The sequence below is a fragment of the Oryctolagus cuniculus genome, chromosome 2, assembly GCF_964237555.1.
Source record: "Oryctolagus cuniculus chromosome 2, mOryCun1.1, whole genome shotgun sequence".
Lineage (NCBI taxonomy): Eukaryota > Metazoa > Chordata > Mammalia > Lagomorpha > Leporidae > Oryctolagus > Oryctolagus cuniculus.
In genome coordinates this window covers 36248279-36262325 of record NC_091433.1, presented here as the reverse complement: position 1 = coordinate 36262325, position 14047 = coordinate 36248279, and the positions used below count along the sequence as shown (strand labels likewise).

Below are 14047 nucleotides of genomic sequence, written 5' to 3'. Positions count from 1 at the left end.
TGGTGTATCATTTGGCATATCATTTAAATATTGCTTCCTGAATCATACCACATACATGATGGTATACCTTTCTTCTCCCATTATGATCATGACAAATCCCTTACTTTGTGATAATAACATCTCCATTTTCAAGAAAAAGTATATATGTGTATGTACACAATGTCTACATATGAAGTGAATGTGGCAAAATGCTAAAAATTGTTCAACTTTAAAGCTAAAAATAATAACTTATTTAAAAGCCTCTGTAAAAAAAAAAAAAAAAAAAGAAATTATCAATTCCCAACTTGACTCTCACTGGGATTAAACATGACAATAGGTCTGCTCTGATTTCATCATCATTTAAAAAATCATCTATTATTTTTCACTTTATGTTTCTGTGTGGGAGCAAACTGTTGAAATCCATACTTAATGTATACTAAGCTGATCTTCTGTATATAAAGAGAAATGAAAATGAATCTTGATGTGAATGGAAGGGGAGAGGGAGTGGGAAAGGGGAGGGTTGTGGGTGGGAGGGACGGTATGGGGGGGAAGCCATTGTAATCCATAAGTCGTACTTTGGAAAATTATATGCATTAAATAAAAGTTTAAAAAAAAAAAGTAGCTATGAATTGTGTGTTTGGTCTGGATAATGAAAACTTCCTAGTCCATAAGAAACTGTCTCTTTTTAAGGTTATGAGAAGACAGATGATGTTTCAGAGAAGACCTCGTTGGCTGACCAGGAAGAAATACGGACTATATTCATCAACCAGCCTCAGCTGACAAAATTCTGCAACAACCATGTCAGGTAGAAACTACCAAAGGCCACAGGAGCAGCCATCACAGCAGAGCTCAAGAAGCCAAAGAGAAATGAATGCTTGCAAAGAGCCTTCAGTGTGCTCAGCTAATATTTGAGAGTTCCTAGGCACCAGTGTGAATGCACTGCTTCCCCAGAATAGGAAATCATAAAGGAAGAGGCAGACAGGATAAGTACCCATCCTCTACCAATTCTATGCCTGAAGTCTGAATAATGAAAGCTGTTTATGGTAAAACCTGTGATAGAATCATTTTATATAACACCTTTTATCCTTTTAGAACAGGCCATTGCAATTTTGCACCAAAAGCTTCTTTCTGTTAAACAGTCTTTGAATAGTGGGTGTTGTTGGTGCTGTAAGGTCTGGTTGGTGTTCAGGAATGGAGGGTGAGGTTACTTCTCCGCCCTGTCATTGTCTCCTGCTGTCAGCGCTGTGCAAAGAACCCCTGTAAGCACTGGTCACCAAGTGGCCTCTGGAACCACAGGAGCAAGCCCAGGGCTAGCCCAGTGTCCCTGCAGTGGCAGAATTCCAGACTTGAGAAGTATCCTTTTAAAAATCCTATTTACAGCTTCAAATTCCAGAGCAGCATTTCTCCATTTGGAGAAGGTGGCGTGAGTCTCCTCACGCTGTTTGATTTGGTGGTGGGCCTATCTGGTGTGTTCAATGCGAAGTCCTAGCCAAGTTTTCTAGGATGGCCATGAAGAAAATTCAGGCAGAATTCCAGAAACTCCCCATTTCCCTGAAGTTACTGAGGAAGGGCATGTATAGTGTGTCTGGTGCAGCTCAAATTGCTGATTTTTTTGTTTTTTTGTTTTGTTTCTGCAAGGTTTTGTTTTCTATTGTGTATATATTAGTTTACCTGTAGTTGTTCTTTGTAAGCTACTCCTAGTTAGGTTGAGTAGGATAATTGGAGAAAGAGGACAAAAGGTATTCTATAGAAAATGAAACCCATGGTTTTCACCCTTTACTATTTATTTTGCCAGTTCCTTTTACTCTTTTTCATTTAAGTCAATGACCCTTTGCAGTATTCTCCCAGTTGAAACAGTAGGCAGATGTTCACAGGGTCATTTTTTTATGTGATGGTAGCAGAACTTTGTAAACGTGGGTGCTGATTGCAGAGTATTTGAGTCTTATGCTACTTCTCATTTTTTGTTTTCTAGCACTGCAAAATACAACATAATAACATTCCTTCCAAGATTTCTCTACTCTCAGTTCAGAAGAGCTGCTAATTCATTTTTTCTCTTTATTGCACTGCTGCAGGTAAAGTCACATCATAAACCCTTTGTTCAGTACATGTTCAGGTACTAACAAATGCTTTGGTTAACTCAGTAGCCAGTCCCTGAGGATTATACAAGTACAGAGGGAGAAGCTGACTATTGAGGACAGTTCCAACTCCTGCAGGCAGGATCAGAATGCTGCTGCTCCTCAAGCTGTTTGAGTCATGTTTATCAGCTTACTTAAAGAGATCTACAGATTTGATGTGGCAAATACTCATTTTGGGTGGCAAAGGAGGGTGGAATTTCTTTTTTTTTTTTAATTTTTTTGACAGAGTGGACAGAGAGAGAGACAGAGAGAAAGGTCTTCCTTTTGCTGTTGGTTCACCCTCCAATGGCCGCCACGGCCGGCGTACCGCGCTGATCCAATGGCAGGAGCCAGGCACTTCTCCTGGTCTCCCATGTGGTGCAGGGCCCAAGCACTTGGGCCATCCTCCACTGCACTCCCAGGCCACAGCAGAGAGCTGGCCTGGAAGAGGGGCAACCGGGACAGAATCCGGTGCCCCGACCGGGACTAGAACCCAATGTGCCGGCGCCACAAGGCAGAGGATTAGCCTAGTGAGCCGCGGCGCCGACTGGAATTTCTTAAAATAATGTATTTTCACAGCAGTCAGATGGTCGATTCTGAACCTTGGAAAGCAAGAATCAGCATTTTAAATCCTGTGTTTGTCATATTTGAGTTTGTTGCAATCAAAAAAAAGTCTAAGGTTATAAAAAGTAGCATATGTTCATTGTAAAAAAAAAAGAATTTAGAAACACAACAAAGCATGAAGAAAAAAATGTAAAACTCATTATTGCATCACCAGAGGTAGCTACTCTAAAAATCTGGATGTGTATCATTCAGCTCTCTCTTTTCCCTCCAAAGCATTGTTTATTATTTTAGTTTATAAGAAAAGAGGGAACATGGAGTACATATCATTTTCTGATCTGCCTTCTTCCTTTAACACTTTGTGAGCATTTACCCAGGTGTTCTCTCTGCTTCCAAAACATCATTTTAAATGGCTCTATGACATTTTAGTCTGTAGATACACTATTTATCATTTATTTCACCAATCCCCAACTGTGGGTGTTATTCCCGTATATTTACCAGCCAATCATGGAGCTAAGTAACATGCTCTTCCAGCTACTTATTAAAATCAAGCAAATTGCCTCACCAGTGTTAGTCTGCCAAAGTGGTAAAATCACTGAGGTACGTTTTAGAAAGCACTTTGTCTTTGTTGTTTTTAAATTGACCATACCCTCTCTCTAGTTCTCATTGGATTTCTCTCGCTTGTTTTTCTTCAAATAGCAAATACCTGATGTATCACCAACGGGTCGCTACACAACACTGGTTCCTCTCCTATTTATTTTAGCTGTGGCAGCTATCAAAGAGATAATAGAAGATATTGTAAGTATTTAACTCTTTTTGTAAGTAATTGTTTTTCTATACATTTGAAAATATTTGTTTCTTAAGTTATGTAATTGTTGGTAGAGACTATTTACAATGCTCATTAAATATGCAAATGCATAGAATACATTCTTACTCCTGAGAATAACTGCTGTTGATTTCTATGAGATTAATTTTGAGGAATGCTTATTACAGTGTTCTGTTACATTTATAGTTTAGTCAGAACACATTAATTAAAATACAGTAGTTGACATGGAGAAGAAACTATACTTGAGCATTGTTTTAAGTTAAATGAAATAACCGCCCAGTTATCTGTATGTAAAAAAATTTTTTCATTTTAAATTTATATACCATAGGTTTTACCTTATCAAGTGCCTTTGATTCCTTTTTTCTTTGTTTTTTCTTATTTTGTCTTATTTGCTTTCTTTTCTTTTAAAAGCAAGTAGCAACAGTTTTGCTATTTTTATCATTCTCTAGTGGTAGAAAAAAGGGGAAGTCGGTTTCTCCTTTATAAAATAAATTCACCAAAATAAATTTAGACTTTTCCCCCTCTATCTTACCTATTCTTTTTTTTTTTTTTTTTTTTTTTTTTTTGACAGGCAGAGTGGACAGTGAGAGAGAGAGACAGAGAGAGAAAGGTCTTCCTTTGCCGCTGGTTCACCCTCCAATGGCCGCCGCTGCAGCCGGCGCACCGCGCTGATCCTGGCAGGAGCCAGGAGCCAGGTGCTTTTCCTGGTCTCCCATGGGGTGCAGGGCCCAAGCACCTGGGCCATCCTCCACTGCACTCCCTGGCCATAGCAGAGAGCTGGCCTGGAAGAGGGGCAACCGGGACAGAATCCGGCGCCCCAACCGGGACTAGAACCCGGTGTGCCGGCGCCGCAAGGTGGAGGATTAGCCTATTGAGCCACGGCGCCGGCTTATCTTACCTATTCTTAAAGTCTAGCTTGAGAAAGTCAATGTTTTGTTATATTTGTTTTTCTTTTTCTTTTCCCTATCCTTTTAATATATTTTCCTCTTTGGCTTTCTGAAATGACCTTCTCTCAGGCCTTTGGGAAGTGAGATAGTAAGGCCAGAAAAAGCTGAGAAACTCTTTAGAAAGCTCCAATTTAAAGGTTCACAAACATTAACATTACTTTTGTAGAGAATCAAACCGGGACCTCATTAAGAAGACATGAGACATAGCTTCACTAGACCTATTAGAACGGGGCTCGTTTAACATTTAGATCAGTCTACAAAGCATGCCAGTATCTAAGAGTAGATGCAGAGGTGGTGTGTGTGTGTGTGTGTGTGTGTGTGTGTGTGGAAATGACATGCTTGATAGAACCACTAGCTGAGAAATTTGACTTTTTTCCTATCCTGCTGCTCACACATTTGTCATTCTTTAAATTATAGCTAGATTTTACACTTCTCGTAAGGACTGGTTTTCACAATAACTTTGTCTCTTTCTGTTCTTTATATACTCTTTTTTTATTTCTGTTGTTAACCTAATTTTCACTGCGCACCTGTTAGTTACTATCCATTGTGTTATTGTTTGGCAAATATTTTTCTCATTTAATTTTCTCCATGATTTTGTGAAGTGGATTTTAACCCCAGTTGAAGGTAAGGATTCTGAGGCTTAGCTGGTTATGTAACTTGTCCAAGAAAGTGGTGGAATCAGAATCCCTTCCATTCAGAGCTGCTTACTCTGTCCACATTATGGGAGTTTAAGTTCCATGTACTTATTAGTCTATGTCCTTTACATTTGTTAAATCCTTTTACAGCCCTTTATCCCCATTTTACAGATGAGGAGGAGGCTAGGGGTGAGGCAACTGTCCAAGGTCACACAGCTGGTAACTGGAGCTGCCAGATTCCAACAAGGCACTTGGGCCCCAGAGCTGCCCTATAATCTCTAACCTTTCCCCCATCCACATCCACATCCCCTGCTTTTTTTAATCCCTGACAAAGTTATATGCACTCAAGCTATGATTTCTAGGACCCTTGTCTTTGAAAATACATGAGAAATAAAATTTTATCCAAGAAGTTTATTTTTACAAAAAACCTTATTAACATAATACAGTGGAATACTACTAGAAAGTAGCTATTCAACCAGTCCATGAAGGATGCACTCCTAGTGTTATTAGGTGTCATATGAAGCGGTTTTCCAGTGTTAAGAAATCGACTACAAGTTATAAGAGTTGTTCAATAAGAAGTTTACAACAAACTATAAATGATAGAGCACTTGAACTGTTATTCCCTAGGAAGGGTAGAAAAATCAAATAATAGTTTAGATAGTAGACAAAGAGCTATCTTTATCAATAGTGAAAATAGACGTATCTTCATTCATGCAACATAAATATCTAAAGTCTAAGGCATCAGGCGTTCATAAAAATATGTATTAGGATTTGTTAAACTTTGCTGCAGCAGTAGTCATGTCCCCATGTAAGTGGCTTAATACGTTATTTTTCACTCACTCAAAGACACTGCAGGTGGTTGTTGGGGTGGAGGGCAGGAGGTGCCCCTGCTCCGTGCAGTCAGGAATGCCTTCTGAATAAGGTTCCGCTGTGTTGAACGTTGGTGACCATCATAACAGGGAAGGGGAGAGGGGATGGAGACCGCACTTCTGTGTTTTGACCTACAGATGGTTCATACTGCATCTGCTTATAGCCCAGTTAGAACTAATGGCAAAGGGGAGATGTTGTCTCAACGTCCATGGAAGTAGAGAACTCATTGTTGGTGAAGACAGGTAGTGTTTGCACCTGTAGATCAGTGAAAAAACACAACTTACAGTCTAGTCAACCACTTCTATATTCTGTTAAACAACTGACTGTATTTTATCCTGAAACCTTTAAAAATAAGAATTGCCTTCAGGTGAGATACTGAAAACTTGTCCACCACTGTACATTTTGGTGGTTTGGACATCTTAGCCTAATATGGTTTCCTGTTTTTATGTGCATATAACATATGGCATGCACACTACTTTAAAATATTCTGAAATTGATGGAGAACTCTTTTTTTTTTAACTTTTATTTAATGAATATAGATTTCAAAAGTACAGCTTATGGATTACAATGGCTTTCCCCCCATAACGTCCCTCCCACCCACAACCCTCCCCTTTCCCACTCCCTCTCCCCTTCCATTCACATCAAGATTCATTTTCATTTCTCTTTATATACAGAAGATCAGTTTAGCATACATTAAGTAAAGATTTCAACAGTTTGCTCCCACACAGAAACATAAAGTGAAAAATACTGTTTGAGTACTAGTTATAGCATTACTTCACATTGGAAAGCACACTAAGGACAAAGATCCTACATGAGGAGTAAGTGCACAGTGACTCCTGTTGTTGACTTAACAAATTGACACTCTTGTTTATGGAGAACTCTTTTTTTAAAAGCTACATCTTGTCAAATGTTAATTTCTTACAGGAAAGATCAAGACTATAACCTGCAGGAACCAATCCTGGGAATATGTTAGTGAGTAAAAGTAGCTACAGTGGAGCTGACAGTCTAGTAGAGAAGATAAACATTAATAATCACACTGGACTATTAAGATAATAATAAGTAACACACATGAAATCTTTAGAATAGTGTCTAGTGTATGGTGAGCAGTGAGTAAATGTCATCTTGACTGTCTTCATCCAAATATCCTTTTGGCTAATAGATTGGGAGGAAAACAGACTATTTGGAAGAGTATTCTAGTAAATAGTGTACAGTAGGAAGATATATTAGACTAAATGTTAGGAAGGATATGGAAAATATAAAAATTAATTTGACATGTATGACAAGCATTAACACCACCTAACATGCTATATAACCTACTTATTTTATTCATGATTCATGATTCCAGTCACTAGAATGTAAGTCCCATGAGAGCAAGAGGTTTTTGTGTCTTGTTCATTGTTATAACCTCTGCAGTAGTAATAGGGCCTGGCACATAAGTGAGTGCTTTTAGTAAATACATAAATAAAGAGGTTGAGTAGGAGTGAGAGAACCATAGAAAGATGGTTGTATGTGAGACAAGGACCGAATCTTGGGGACTGGGGTTGTAGGCTGCCTTGTGGTCACAGTTTGAGATGCCTTTCAGACCATCCAGGAGAGATGTCAAGGGAGAAACTAGAGAAAACTGTTTGGGGGTCAGATGGAATCTTGTCTGGTCCATATTTATGGATGGCTTATCATTGACACTGCGGGTATGAAAGAGTTGAACTTAGAGAAGGATGTGGAGTAAAGAGTGAGGAGTGCCAGGGGGTCCATGTTGACAAATCCCTTCACTGAATAGCAGGCAAGCAGAGGAGATGCTGGGGTCAATGTACAAGTGAGAAACCTGGGCAATGATGTAAGAAGGAATGCCTAGGAAGGGGATGGCTTCCAGAATGAATGAGTGGTCAGCATTGCCTCGTTAAGTGTCTAAAGTTCGTGCCACTCTTTATAAAATGCAACATATTGATGTACTGTCAATCAAATGTTGATAATACATGTTAAATAATTGATCAGCTCCCAGTGACACTAAATGAATTGATTGTAAGACAGTAGGAATAGTTGAAATCAGAGAATAACTTTATTCTTGTGAACTGTTAGTTTCAGAAGGAATTATGATACAGAGGTTAGATGCTATCTTTTTGTAGTCCCAAGCTGAAAATCTAGGTCCATCCTTATATCCAGTGCACTTATTTCTTGACAAGTAACCTAATTTATTCTGTGATGGGAAGGTTGAAGAAAGAGCTGCTCCTGTGTGAGAATTCTCTGCAGGTGGAAAGTCATGTACAGGGTAGCTTTAGGTTTCACTAAGATTGAATTTCCTATTTGAAGAGGAATGTTTCACTAATTAGCTTTTATCTGTCTCCTTCAGTTGCAAATCTAACCAGTTTGTCATAGCTGTGCATTATCTTGTAAATATCTGTTCTGCTTTGAATATCTAAATTTACCTTGGATCATTATTTTGTACCAACATTTATTTTAGATTACTTTTTAATTTTCTTGCCATCTTTATTAATAAAAGATAATAAATATTTTAGTTTTACAATTATAAAATATTGTATACAGATACTACAAATTTAACATAACTGAAAACTCAATAATATTTTCTAGCAAGTTGTGCTTTTAGAAGCAATAGTAGGCCTATTAAAAGTCTACAATAATACTCTTATTAACATTTCATACTAAGAAAGAATTGCAGTGTGTTTCTGCACACGGATGTGGCAGAAGTCATTTTCAGTGCTTCTTCCACACAGAGGCATTTTGGGTGCTGTATTTGCATCTTGTGCAGTTCCATGGCTGATTGTTCAGGACAGAATTCAGGCTGCCAGCTGTTGTTCCACTGCTCTCGGGTGCTGCTGACTCTTGGAGAAGTGTTGCTAACCCACCATGCCAGCCCTTTCTCTTCGAGAGTTTTTCACACGTGTACTGTGATTCTGAAAACCATGTTTCTTTCTCAAATGGAAAACTTGGGAACTCACTTATTTTACATGTGTTCCAACTCCTGTAATAGGTATGCACAGCTAATTTTGATCTTGGGCTTGATGTGGTAGCATTTTTGAGCAGAGAGTTACTTGCACACAGCACATTTCTGCAACGTTAATGAAGTCTGGTGTGTTTGTTAGATTCGATGCTGTAAGTTTAGACGGAAGCTATGGAAAACCTCTAGTTGAACTGTAGAGAAGATAGTTTTCCTCTGGTCACTCCAATTCTCACCTTTCCCCTGAACCCTGGTTTCTTTTTCTTACTGCTATGGAAACCTTAACTTGTGCGGCTCTTCAAACTGACCCACCTAGCCTCAGACTTTAACTCACCTGCTCACCGTTTAGTTTTGTAGATGCTTTGAGGAGGAAGGAGAATGGGATCCTATAATTTCATGGCTGCAAGTGGTGGGTAGCCTGTTGGAGAGCAATAAAGAGAAGAGGCTATATGCAAATGGGAAAATAATTTCATTCTAATCACTGACAGACTGCAGCACATCTTTAAATTATAGAGGGTGTACTCGGCTTAATTAGAAGATGAGTTTCATAAGAAGGTGAAAATATTTCAATACTATTATTAAAAGGTAGTTATTATAGATAATTCTCTTGAGTAGTCTTTTTCAAATGAATTATTTAAGCTAAAGAGTAAAAGTTGAAGCTTCCCTAGTAGATTAAATTTTAATATTTTGAGCATCACAAATCAGTGTCCCCAGAAGGGGGTTCTGTGTGCAGAGACTGCACATGGTGCTCTCAAGTTTAAGTTCCCAAGTGCCCCCTGATTCTTCACATTCCACCATCCCCACATCCCCTCTGAAGCATGTTTATAACATTGATATGAGTGTCAATGGCTAAAAACCCTAAGAAACCCAAGTTAAAGGAAATCTCTCTTTTGTTAAGGGTGCTGTTTTATTATCTCATTCACTTTTTCACAGTTGTTCTTTTTGCTTTTAAATTTTAGAAACGACATAAAGCTGATAATGCAGTGAACAAGAAACAGACCCAAGGTAGGAATTTTACATCTTATTTATCGTATTTGCCAATGATATTGATAGTCCCATACACACTTCACTTGGATGGAATGTAATTCAACTGAGAATACTGTGTATATCTTAACTTTTTGTTCCAGGGTAAATTGATTCTTGCTTTGTAGCATTTATTCTATGGCACTGAAACTCACATTCAAGTGGTTTACAGTGCTACTACTTCTGAAAGGCAGTGTTTTAAGTGCTGTATAGCGATGTGCTCCCAGGTGCTGCCTACAAAATCTGCAGTTATGTTGACAACATTAAGCGCTGTGGTGTGCCTTTATTTTCTTTTTGATCTGTAGGTGTCACTCTGGAAAAGATGCATAGGAAATAATCAGATAAAATGTTACGTGGGTGAAAAGTGTGTTGGAAGCACTCTGAGTTCACTATACATGCAGGTGACATATGCCCTAGAAATAAAGAAAATGACGGACACAAGGCCAGCTCTGGGGAGGGCCTGGCATTGGACGTAGCTCTTTTGCTATGGGTCTCGTTTTGACACAGCCAAAAACAAAATGACCTCCATGACAACCCAATAAGCCATTGTGCACTCTGATTTTTAAACAATACTTTGAAACATGTAAAGCAGACTTCCTGTCCTATCTCTAAGCTTGCCCCTCTGAGGGTGTCATCTCACTCTGAGGTTCTGTGATGTGACAAGGATCAGGGATGCCTGCCACCATTGCCTGGTCATTGGAAATCATGTTTTCATATTGCTCATATTATTATGGGGCCCTATCAGAATGCCTGGCTGCTTTCTTACTGTTAGAGGGTCTCTGCCTGCCACTCCAAGCCATGCTCTGTGAGGCTCGTCCTTTGAGGAGGAAAAGGCTTTATTATTATTACTTGTAAGTAAGGAGTCAAAAAATCTCTCTTAAATCTGCCTCCCTGACTGAGGGCTTGGAGAAAGCTTTATAGATTACATAGGAGAAAACTGGTGTGCAGAAAAACCTGGCAGAGCAAGTCCTGAATCAGGCCAGTGTGGAAAGATTGGCTTCCGGTTGCAGATTTCTGTGTTTAAGGGACCTCTCGTTTCTGAAGTGTCTCCAGTACACCAGCTTCCAGCATTGCTGTGGCCTCTGGTTCCACCAACTGGGTTTTCCTTCTTCCGCATGTGTCTAGGTTGTGTGATGAGGTTCTATGCTCTGGGTCCCTTCCATGTGTGTACAGCCATGTCCTAAAAAGCAGGAACTTTAAACAGTATGATCAGACCCATTGTTAATACATAACCTGCAATACAAAAAAAAAAAAAAGAAGAAGCAGAACAAGAGGGTTTTGTGTTTAGAGCATGAAGGGGAAACACAATGAAAGAGCAGTCTGATATCAACCAACTCTCATCAGAGGCCTTACCTGTCCATCTTTTATAAGTTGAGGAAGGTGCATGTACTAATCTGAGAAATTTACAAAATATTTACCAAGATTATTATGGTAAATACAGAAAAGAAAGTTACAGCTTAGTTGTTCAGTTATGTATATAAAAAGACCCTTGGAAGCACAAGGTAAGAAATTATCACGTATAGAAGTCAAAGGGTTTAGGCTACACTATTTCAGTCTTGTTAGATTTTTTGCTCTAAATCTTGTTTCCCATGTCAGATGCCGGAGAACTTCAAAATAGGAGAGAATTGTGTGGTGATCTTGAGTCTGAGGAGGGCTTTGGGTAAGAAGAAAGGAGTGGGGAAGACATTTACGTGTGGGCTGAAAGGGACTGGAGGAAGAGGTCACCCTGAACCACAGAGTAAGAAGGCTTTGTTAAACCATTATCAGAGTGTGCATAGAAAAGAGATTCCTCTCAGAGGGAAGCAAGCACATGACTTATGAGGTAGTCTGTTGCGGGTGTTTGGCGCAGTGGAAAAGACACTGGTTAACCGGTAGGCGTGGGGGGTCAGTTACCCACGGGGCACCTGCATTCCTTATTGGTGTGGCTGATTTGAGTCCCAGCTGCTACACTTTCAATTTCACTTCTTCCTAATGTGCACCCTGGGAGATAGCAGGTGATGGGTCAAGTACATAGGTCATTGCTAGCCATATGAAAGGCCTGGATTGAGTTCCTGGCTCCTGACTTTGGCACTTGGCCCAACCTAGGCTGTTATAGGTATTTGAGGAGTGAAGCAACAGATGAAAGATCTCTCTGTATTTCTCTACTTTGCAAACAAAATGAACATTAATAAATGTTTGAAAAGATGCTGGTTAAAATATCTGTATGCCAACAAATATGGCTGAAGTGGTTGGGTCCCTGTCACCCATGTGGGAAACCTGCCTGAGTTCCCAGATCCTGGTTTTAGCCCGGCCAGCCCTAGCCCTTGTTGGCATTTGGGGAATGAGCCAATGAATGGGAGCACTGTCTCATGTCTGTGCTCTGTCTCCTTCTCTTCCCCTTTCCTTTTTCTCTTCTCTGTGCCTCTCAAATAAAGCGAAAAAAAGGGCGGACTAGGGTCAGATTTTCAAGGGACTTAAATGCTAAGCCAAAGGGATTTCAACTTAATTTTAGTATACTGAGTAGTTGTCGAAGGTTTACCTGCCAGGAAGAGGATGAAGGTTGCAGCTTAAGGACAGGGAACAGAATGAATCAGGGTATTGAGCTGTTAGAAGCCCAGAAACACAGCTGTTCCAGGAGCTTAGATGTGATGGGACACCATGGGAAATTAAAGGGGATAGAAACCCAGATACGTCAATTCCTGGTTTTTTTGGCAATGTGAAGTTTTTTCACTTGTTGCCATACTACTCGGAATATTCAGTAGCAGTTTCTGAAACAAAAATACATGTTTTTTTCTGTAATTTATACTATATTTTATAGCAGAAGGATCCTGCTATAAGGACTGGCAGTTACTTATTTTCAGTCCTAAACTGTAATGTCAGGCAGTACAGTTGAGATGTGACTGTTATAGCCTGGATGATCTGAGGCCACTATTCCGCATACTGACAGGTGCTCCGAGTTTCTAGGTACACACCAACTTCCAAAAATACTCCCTTTCATTAACATTCAGAGCAAATACTTGTTCTTGGCTACCAATCATGGTTTTCCAATTTCCTTCATAGGTTAACAGGATTAGCTTTATGATTAAAAATGATGGTGGGGGGAAGTATGTATAAACCTTCTTTCAAAAATAAAGTATTACAGAGTTCAACCAATGGTACTAGAACAAAAAAAAATACTAAAATGGATAAAGTATTACATTGTACATCAACAGCAGACCCATAGAATGGCAGATGTCCTAAACAGCACTCTGGCCTCAGAATCAGCCCTTAAGGCATGCGGATCCAGCTGAAAAGCCCATGAGACTATTTCAGGCATGGAAAGCCAAGACACTCTGGTGGGGGGTGGGGGGAGGAACCTAAATGAAAGATCTCCACGAGTGAGATCCCAGTGGAAAGAATGGGTCATCAAAGAAGGAGGTACCTTTCTCTGAAGGGAGGAGAGAACTTCCACTTTGACCATGGCCTTGTCTAAATATGATCAGAGTCAGTGAACTCAGGGAGCTTCCATAGCCTTGGCAGCTCATGACAAGAGCCTAGGGTGATTACTGATGCCATAAACAAGAGTGTCAATTTGTTAAGTCAACAACAGGAGTCACTGTGCACTTACTCCTCATGTAGGATCTTTGTCCTTAGTGTGCTGTACATTGAGATTTAATGCTATAACTAGTACTCAAACAGTATTTTTCACTTGATGTTTCTGTGTGGGAGCAAACTGTTGAAATCTTTACTTAATGTATGCTAGACTGATCTTCTGTATATAAAGAGAATTGAAAATGAATCTTGATGTGAATGGAAGGGGAGAGGGAGTGGTAAAGGGGAGGGTTGTGGGTGGAAGGGACGTTATGGGGGGAAAGCCATTGTAATCCATAAGCTGTACTTTGGAAATTTATATTCATTAAATAAAAGTTTGAAAGCAAAAAAATAAAAAAAAATAAAGTATTACAGCTTAACATCTAAAAAAACTTCAAGTTGTAGTCAGAAGAATACTTGAAAATAACATTGTGAAAAAATTATGGCTTTTATGTTTTTTAGGTTAACGTTCACAATTGTTCTCTGAGAATAGTATCTTTTGTTCCTTTGCCTGATTTGGGTTTAGACTGTCCTCTTGCTCCGCAGTTGATAGGAAATAATAAAAACGTTTGAGTAGGATACTGTTTGCC

At 39.4% G+C, this 14047-nt stretch overlaps 1 protein-coding gene across 3 annotated transcripts in view; it reads left to right on the top strand.

Moving 5' to 3' along the window:
• ATP8A1 (ATPase phospholipid transporting 8A1) overlaps nucleotides 1-14047 on the top strand; it is a 262162-nt gene that overhangs the window by 37075 nt on the left and 211040 nt on the right. For all 3 annotated transcript variants that reach the window (XM_070068174.1, XM_070068172.1, XM_070068173.1), the window contains exons 2-5: nucleotides 670-784; nucleotides 1952-2051; nucleotides 3354-3452; nucleotides 9845-9890. In XM_070068174.1, coding sequence (XP_069924275.1) covers nucleotides 670-784; nucleotides 1952-2051; nucleotides 3354-3452; nucleotides 9845-9890 — 360 coding nt within the window. The remainder of the gene's footprint in view (nucleotides 1-669; nucleotides 785-1951; nucleotides 2052-3353; nucleotides 3453-9844; nucleotides 9891-14047) is intronic.